Here is a 9,084-nt window from a genome sequence, read left to right as displayed (position 1 = left end):
AAGGCAAATGGGGTGTGGGGTGGGGGGGGGGGGGTGTCTACAGGTAACCGGAATTCCCTCTTTAGACCAGAAATATTGTAGACGAGCGTTTGTACTGCTCTAGTTGTGCAAGGTATCATGAAAATGGGCAGCAGAATTTGTAATGTTCTGTTGCTCTAAATTTTGCACAAGATTTCTGAGAGAATATGAATATTTTGGGAAAATCTCACTTGTAAAGATAAATAAATCTTCCACTTCGAATTTGGTTTTAAAGCTGCAATATAACCATAATATTGAAACTTGCAAATGTCACTCCTGTATCATTTTTTGTATTTGTGTCTAGCTCTGTGAAGTCAGCAACAGCTGGTACAGACTTTGTACAGTATTTATATAGCTATGTTGTGTGTCTTTGTGCAGTATAATCAGCATTGCAGTGTTCTCTGCCTATTGCAGCAATGCTCATGTGATCACTGTGGGAGTGTACTGGTTTATTCACTGATCAACAGATGACCACAAGGCTGCTGTTATAGCGATTTATCTGGTAATGCCATTGTTTTATGTATAGCAGTGTAAACAGTTCAGTATGTGTGTCATAAACTGCGTTCCTGTGTGGGAGTGTAACTCTTTCTGCAGAAATAGCACAACATCACAAAACGTTTGGCATGTCAGCTGCACTTATTTGGAACAAGTTCTGATGGTTCCTGGCTGATGTTTGGAGAATTGTATATAAACAATTCACTTGCAGTAAAAATAGTCATTACAAATGGCAACAAAAAATATTAAGTATAATAAATTATGAAGCAGATGGGACAGTCTCTTATTTGGTTATTGCAGAGAGGTGCAGGCATATGCTCCACAGATCTTTTAAAGCTTAATCTAAAATGGCCTGGTAGCTCTAAAAATATATTTCTTAAAAATAAATGCATAACACACATACATACTGATCAGCCACAACATTAAAACCATTGACAAGTGATGTCAATAAAGTTGATTATCTCCTTACAATTGCACCTGTCAAGAGGTGGGATATAATAGGCAGCAAGTAAACAGTCCGTTCTTGAAGTTGATGTGTTGGAAGCAGGAAAAATGGGCAAGCGTAAGGATCTAAGTGACTTTGACAAGGGCCAAATTATGATGGATAAATGACTGGGTCAGAGCATCGACAAATCAGCAGGTCTTGTGGGGTGTTCCCAGTATGCAGTGATTAGCACCTACCAAAAGTGGTCCAAGGAAGGACAACTGGCAAGAGGGTCGTGGTCGCCCAAGGCTCATTAATGCACATGGGGAGTGAAGGCTAGTCTGTCTGTTCCAGTTCCACAGAAGAGCTACTGTAGCGTAAATTGCTGAAAATGTTAATGCTGGCTATGGTAGAAAGGTGACAGAACACACAGTGCATCATAGTTTGCTGCATAGCTGCAGATCTGTCAGAGTGCCCATGCTGACCCCTGTCCACCGCAGAAAGCGCCTATAATGGGCATTTGAGCGCCAGAACTGGACCAATGAAAGACGGTGACCTGGTTCTGATGAATCATTGTTTCTTTTACATCATGTCGATGGCTGGGTGCGTGTGCATTGTTTATTTGGGGAGATGGCACCAGGATTCACTATGGGAAGAAGACAAGCTGGCGGAGGCAGTGTGATGTTCTGGGCAATGTTCTGCTGGGAATCCTTGGGTCCTGGCATTTATGTGGGTGTTACTTTGACCTGTACCACCTACCTTAACCTTGTTGCAGACCAAGTACACCCCTTTATGGCAGCGGTATTCCCTGATGGCAGTGCCCTCTTCCAGCAGGATAATGCGCCCTGCCACACTGCAAAAATTGTTCAGGAATGGTTTGTGGAACATGACAAAGAGATCAAGGTGTTGACCTGGCCTCCAAATTTCCCAGATTTCAATTCATCGAGCATCTGTGGGATGTGCTGTAAAAACAAGTCAGAGCCATGGAGACCCCACATCGTAACTTACAGGACTTAAAGGATCTGCTGCTAATGTGTTGGTGCCAGATACCACAGGACACCTTCAGAGGTCATGCCTCAACAGATCAGAGCTATTTTGACGATACGAGGGAGACTTCTACAATGTTAGGCAGGTTGTGGCTGCTGTGTGTATGTATGTGTGTATATAATATAACATTTTTTAATATAATGGTAATTACAAAGAGATGGTATTACCAATTTGAATATCATCAATAATTAATCATTTGTTAACTTATACAAAATAGTCTTCTTAGTTGAAAAGCATCAGTGATCCAGCACCTTATAACTGAGGCACAAACTCAGCTTAATATTAGATCCTATCAATAAGTAATGGTAACCATCCCAAGGAGCAAGGCAATTTAATTAAAGATAGCCCCAAATCAGTATATCCAGTGGATGATGCCTCCATTAGTGGTTATTGAAATAGTCGTTTTATATAACAGGCAGCTTGCTGGCAAATACAAAGCACCTCCAAGTTAGAATATAAAAAAACAACTATTATCGCAGAGAAAGTTGATCCCACCAAAATGAAGGCTTATATTGATTGTCTGAGCTAGGAAGCAGTTGGATTACAAATATGTCAGTAATACTCAGCAACAGTGTGATCCAAGTGACTCTTTTTCCAATACATTTTTCAGCATTATTCACAAGAGATTGAAATCCTTAAATAGTATCTGATAAAATTACACAAAATCTGTTTAATTTGAGTCCCAACCCCCTTCCTGGTGGGAAGGGGGTTGGGACAGGAACCAAAATGATCAGTTTGTTCTCCTTTATGGAAATCTTGGGCTATCCCTGGGGACTACAAAGGAGAAGGCCTTCTGTCACAAGCTGTAGATGATTTGGTTGCTGGGAACCTCTGGGATGTAATGGAAGTTATGGTTCACATGCATTTGTGTATTCCCTATTGGTTGGTACTTGTCCCACTACCCAGGTAGATTTCACACCTTTTCTAGATTCACTTAACCAACTATCCAATACTTAGCTACCATGGTGTGGGTTTATAAGAGCCACCTAAACAGAATAACTGAAATAATAGGACAGTTTAAATGTTAACATCCACCAAAGGCTATGAATCAATAGTCCTGGCTGTCTTATACTTATTCAGAGGTACAGCTAGAGATTCACAAACAGGGAAGCCCTCCGAGTGAGTAGCCTGGTTACTATGGAGCTGATACTGGGAGCACGATCTGTAAGAGGCAGCTATGGTAAAGTGTCACCCCACTTTCGGAGGGCACACACATCTGTGCAAGCTGATCTGTTTGTCTGCTTTCCAGTGGGGACTGTCAGATGCAGCATTTAAATGCTAGCCGGTAATAGTCCTTAGGGCTTATTCATGTGCGCCTTCATTTGTTTGTAAATCATTCTTGTATGTTTACAATGCAGCTTTCAGAAAACTACACTTATGTGAATTGGGTGGTACATACAGGCGTTTTTACATGTGTTAAATGATTTGCACTGTGGTGCTACTTCCTATTCACTGCTGTTCACTGCACATTTATCTTCTTCTGTTGGAGACAGTGGAAACATCTAAAACGCCAGTCAACCCTGTCTATACATCATATTTTCCCATGACCTTTTCCTCTTTCTTTTTTGGCATCGTTGACTGCAAGGACATTTTGTAATGTTTACTAAGTTCCCGCAGCATGAGAGGTCATCACTCCAGTTTTAAACTAGATAATAGAGAATGCCTCTCAATTTTCTTTACCATCTATAGCAGTGTTGGCTAACCTGTGACACTGCAGGTGTTGTGAAACTACAAGTCCCAGCATACCCTTCCAGCAACAAGCTGCTATATATTGGCAAAGCATGCTGGGGCTTGTAGTTTCACAACACCTGGGGTGTCACAGGTTAGCCAACACTGATCTATAGGCTTATGTACATATTGGCATTTTACCATTTTAGTCTACAGTCAACACATCTTTGACAAATGTAAAACTATACACTGGTGCTTTACTGAGCTCTTGACACATCAAAAATAGATCAGTGTGGATATAATTGCTGCTTTGTGGTAAAAAAAATTCATACACACAGACATAATCACAAAGGGCCTGCTTCATTAAGGATCTTAAATGAAGAAGATTCTTATTTCAGTCTCCTGGACAAAACCATGTTACATTGCAAGGGGTGCAAATGAGTGTTCTGCTTTGCACATAAGTTAAATACTGACTGTTTTTTCATGTAGCACATAAATACTTGATAGCTTATTTGTACACTGAAATTTAAAGTTGATATTTGTATGCTACATGAAAAAACAGTCAGTATTTAACTTATGTGCAAAACGGAAAACTAATTTGTACCCCTTGCATTGTAACATGGTTTTGTCCAGGAGACTTAAATAACAAACTTCTTAATTTAAGATCCTTAATGAATCAGGCCCCAAGTGTTAAATCCTATAGTCACTGTAATCAGCGCTGGTAAACAATTTAAGAGATGAAGGCATAGCCAGTGAGGGACAAATAGGTAATTAAGTCGCAGGCATTCCTGAAAAATGCCTATATTAGTAATTACTTAAATAATTTATAATTATAGTGTTTCATGCTTGAAGGAAATATAATTTTTTTCCCCCTCCATTTCTTTTCCAGGAAGAACCTCGCCTTGATGTGCTGATCAACAACGCAGGGGTTTTTCAGTGCCCCTACATGAAGACGGAAGATGGGTTTGAAATGCAGTTTGCCGTGAACCACCTGGGTCATTTTCTCCTCACTCATCTCCTCATTGGCCTTTTAAAAAGCTCCGCCCCCAGTAGGATTGTGGTGGTTTCTTCCAAACTTTATAAATACGGCGAAATCAATTTTGACGATTTAAACAGTGAAAAGAGCTACAGCCGAAGTTTTGGATATAGCCGCAGCAAACTGGCTAACGTTCTGTTCACCAGAGAGCTGGCGAGGCGCCTGGAGGGTACCGGAGTCACTGTCAACGTCCTTCATCCTGGCATAGTCCGAACCAATTTAGGAAGGCATATTAATATCCCTGTCTTGATAAAACCCCTGTTTAATGTTGTGTCCTGGGCTTTCTTTAAATCCCCTGTGGAAGGAGCTCAGACGTCTATCTACTTGGCATCCTCGCCAGAAGTGGAGGGGGTGTCTGGAAAATATTTTGGTGACTGCAGAGAGGAAGACCTTTTGCCAAAAGCTATGGACGATTTGGTTGCTAGGAAACTCTGGGATATAAGCGAAGTTATGGTTGGACTTATTAAATAATTTTAGGACTGATCAGTTGTGGCTGACCACTGCCATTCTCCAGTATAGCAACTGCAAAATAGATTTAAATAATGACAAGAAGGTTGTACAGAAAATGATGAATATTAATATTGACATAATCTGCGCATGAACTATACCATTTGCTGTACAGTACCATGCACTGAATTAATTAATTGATGAATGGCAATAATGTACTGTGTTTTACATTTGATGTCAAATTGAAAATACATGTTTTGTTCTTCCAAGAGGTTTGCAGTGTACTGTAGGCATTCTGTGACTATTGTGTATTTATAGCACTACACAACTATAAGTTGAAAAATAATTCTATTCAAAATGAAAAATGTTGTATTGGATGAAAATAAGGAGAGGTAGCTTAAACAATATAAACATCTCACTAGCCTGCTCTCCCCCCTCTCTGGCTAGTCCTGTAATGAGTTTAACAGTCCACATCAGGAGACACACTCTTCTGCTCACACAATCTTTTGTCGAACAGCTAGCGGGGTTGTCAAAGCCCCTCCCCATCGAGCTCATTCATTTTTAGATTTGTGGGGAATTATCCTCTGAATAATTTGAATTCCCTCCATTTATGCAGACATAAGGCAGCCTCTCCATTAATTGAATACAAAGTATAGCTAGATAATGAGGCTCAGACATGCAAGTCAAATATTGTGAATATGATCTGTTCCATCAGTCATACTATTATAGTCAGACAATGGTGATTATTTACTAATATAGATGCATGAATGTAGTAATCAATAGCAAGCAATCCTACGTCTACTTCTATGGTCTACCTTTCTCTACAATGATAAATAAAGCAATTGTAGTTTGGTTGCAAACAACCTTCAGTTAAATCAGCTTGTATTACTGCATTATCATGTATTCATAAAGGGTCAAATAGCTCTCTTATAAGTGACCCAATAAAGAAAAGGTAAATGGTTATTTATTATTACTAAACTACTATAATCTGTTCTTCGGTGTCAATGTTTGATGACTTTGGAGCTTTCTTGTAACATGGGCTGCACTCTGCTGCCAAGGCCAAGATCAGACATTTTCAGGATTGTGACAAAAGTTGACAATTGTAAACGGATAAATAGATAGAGCCCACTGAAGGGAGGGGCTTGTGATGAAAGATGGGGTGATGCCTACCTGAACTATGGCAAAGCCTAACACTGCAGTAAATGTACACAGACATGGAATGGACTGCGAACTCTGTTTTATTCAGTTAGACCATGGCTCTGGTAATGGAATGGGTTAAGTGCAATCATTACAATTATGAAGAGCTTGAGCATGTATTGAGGATATACTACTAGTGATCATTGATCTCTGTGATAACGTGATCCAGTGCACTATGTGGTAGACCCAGGTAAGACTGGGTACACAGTACACAAAATTTGGAACAACGTTGTTCCATCATTAAACAGGGTTTTTAGTCTGGTTTAAAAATCAAATGAAACAATAGGATATGCTTTGAAACGATAATCGTTTATTGTTGCAGTGTACACACTACTGCGATATTGGGCTGAACGGTGGTTTGTCGGTTGATTGGCCCCGATAATTGGCTGAGAACACTGTAGTGTGTACCCAACAGGTAAAATGTTTGTTTTGTTACTTAATGTTTTGAGCCACATGGAGAACTGTGCAAATAAAACACATTTTAATTATATGCGAGTGATTTACTGAAGAATGTCACTTTTTTGCATGTTTTGCCAACACAAATTTGACGCGATCTTGTCCAATCAGATGTGACAAAGACAACAATGCCCTCATTAGACTAGAGCCAAATTCTGATCCACCAAACTATTGAAAATGATATGGTTTATTAGATCTGTCACATTCTGTGATATTGCAGCCATTTGTAAGGATAAGGATGAAGGCTATGGGAATGGTCGCACCAATTGTAAAGGAGTGATAATACTCTCTTTATTGTATAAATATTAATGAATATATCATTAAGCTCTTATTCTCCAGTAAGGGGTGCATCAAAACCCACAATAATCAAATCGGAAGAAAGAGGAAAGAAAATTGGTTTGATAGTATTATTATTATTATTATTATCATTTATTTGTTAGGCGCCACAAGGTATACGCAGCGCTGCACACAGTACTAACAGTAGACTATACAGGGTGAAACCATACAGAACAATGAACAAAAAGTACCAATACTTCAGAAATTCTGGCTAGTCATATGCAGTAAAGACAGAGCGGAAGAACAGGTATGGAGACAGGAGGGGAGGGGGCCCTGCTCATACGAGCTTACATCCTAAGGGAGGGTAAACAGACCAGGCACAAGAGGAGCCAGTTGAGAAGAGAAGGGAGGACGAGCTAAAGGGAGGAGATGGGGGTTAAGTAGATGGTTGATAGGCTTTGAGGAAGAGGTGAGTTTTGAGTGCACGTTTGTAGGAGCACAGAGTAGGAGAGAGACGGATGGAACGAGGGAGGTCGTTCCAGAGAAGGGGGGGCTGCACGGGAAAAGTCTTGGATTCTGGAGTGGGAAGAGGTGATAAGGGTGGAGGAGAGGCGGCGGTCGTTGGCCGAGCGCAGGGAGCGGACGGGAGTGTGAATGGAGAGGAGTTTAGAGATATAAGGGGCAGTAGAGTTGTAGAGAGCCTTGTAAGTGGTGGTGAGGAGTTTGAAAAGGATTCTGTAGGGGAAGGGGAGCCAGTGTAAGGTGAGGCAAAACGGTGACCTACTCATTGCAAAAGCTGCCATGGTGTTCTTAGAGGAAAAGGAATTAACAGTGAGGATAATTTGCATTTTTTTCATGGTTATGCTAACAACCTAGATGTGTCAGCGCATTTTGCTCATTATCCCTATGAATAATTTGAACATTCTGAAAACCTATCCAACAAGGATTCAATGACATTGGCTACCATAATACAGACACATGGACACTGAGGTTTGGGGGTATATTTACTAAACTGGGTTTGAAAAAGTGGAGATGTTGCCTTTAGCAACCAATCAGATTCTAGCTGTCATTTTGTAGAATGTACTAAATAAATGATAACTAGAATCTGATTGGTTGCTATAGGCAACATCTCCACTTTTTCAAACCCACGGGTTAGTAAATATACCCCAAATAGAACGAATGGAAATGTGCTACACTGCTGTGACCGACTAAAAAATACGAACCAAGGTGCAAGACTGGGGTTCCCACTTTAAATACATTTCAATAAACAAGTTCCCTTACCAAGAATAGTAGTTTAACGATGGTCCTAATTCAAAGCCTTAGGGGGCATATTCAATTGTTCCTCCGGCCGCCGGAAAAATGAGCGCTCTAAAACTATTACCGTTTATACGGGAATTACTCGCTGAATTTCATCTCGCTGTGAGATGAAATTCAGCGAGTAAATTACCGTATTAACTGTTTTTACGCGCAATATTACCGTATTAACGGTAATAGTTTTAACGCACTTGTTTTTCCGGCGGCCGGAGGAACAATTGAATACGCCCCTTAGAGTCCTCATAGCCTAACTAATATTGATAATGGAAATTGTGTAGTAAATGTATTTTTAAAGTGGAAACAATCTTTAAGTACTACCAGCAAACTAAAGGACAATAAACTAATGGAAAATAACAAACATGAGGTTCTTAGGTGCATATTGATGTCAGCCAGAGGTGTGGCTGAACATCGCCTCCAATTTCGTATGCGCATATTTCCGCATATGACGGCAAGAATTCTCCTCTCATTTTCCTGCACACTTCTATGGGACATGAGGGAAAATGAGTGGAGATGTCAATCAGAACATCGAGGTGATGTGCCTCTGCGGACTGTTCTGGATACACATTGTGTTGAATTTCCAGTGAATTTTGGGTGCTAATGTGTTTCTGGAAAAAGACCTTACTTCTTTCAGCGGCATTGCACTACATAACATAAATAATGCTGGTGGAAATCTGACTCCGTGCTGCGTTTCATAATTACATCCATG

At 40.3% G+C, this 9,084-nt stretch overlaps 1 protein-coding gene and 1 long non-coding RNA gene across 2 annotated transcripts in view; both read left to right on the top strand.

The window, feature by feature from the left end:
- RDH14 (retinol dehydrogenase 14) overlaps nucleotides 1-6,820 on the top strand; it is an 8,617-nt gene extending 1,797 nt beyond the window's left edge. Inside the window, exon 2 of the mRNA XM_075197126.1 lies at nucleotides 4,542-6,820. Coding sequence (XP_075053227.1) covers nucleotides 4,542-5,159 — 618 coding nt within the window. The 3' untranslated portion in view covers nucleotides 5,160-6,820. The remainder of the gene's footprint in view (nucleotides 1-4,541) is intronic.
- LOC142139481 (uncharacterized) overlaps nucleotides 1-9,084 on the top strand; it is a 928,167-nt gene that overhangs the window by 83,104 nt on the left and 835,979 nt on the right. The window lies entirely within an intron of this gene.

The sequence above is a fragment of the Mixophyes fleayi genome, chromosome 2 (assembly GCF_038048845.1).
Source record: "Mixophyes fleayi isolate aMixFle1 chromosome 2, aMixFle1.hap1, whole genome shotgun sequence".
Classification (NCBI taxonomy): Eukaryota; Metazoa; Chordata; class Amphibia; order Anura; family Limnodynastidae; genus Mixophyes; species Mixophyes fleayi.
The sequence above is the reverse complement of the archived record's forward strand: the minus strand, read 5'-3'. Positions and strand labels throughout refer to the sequence as shown.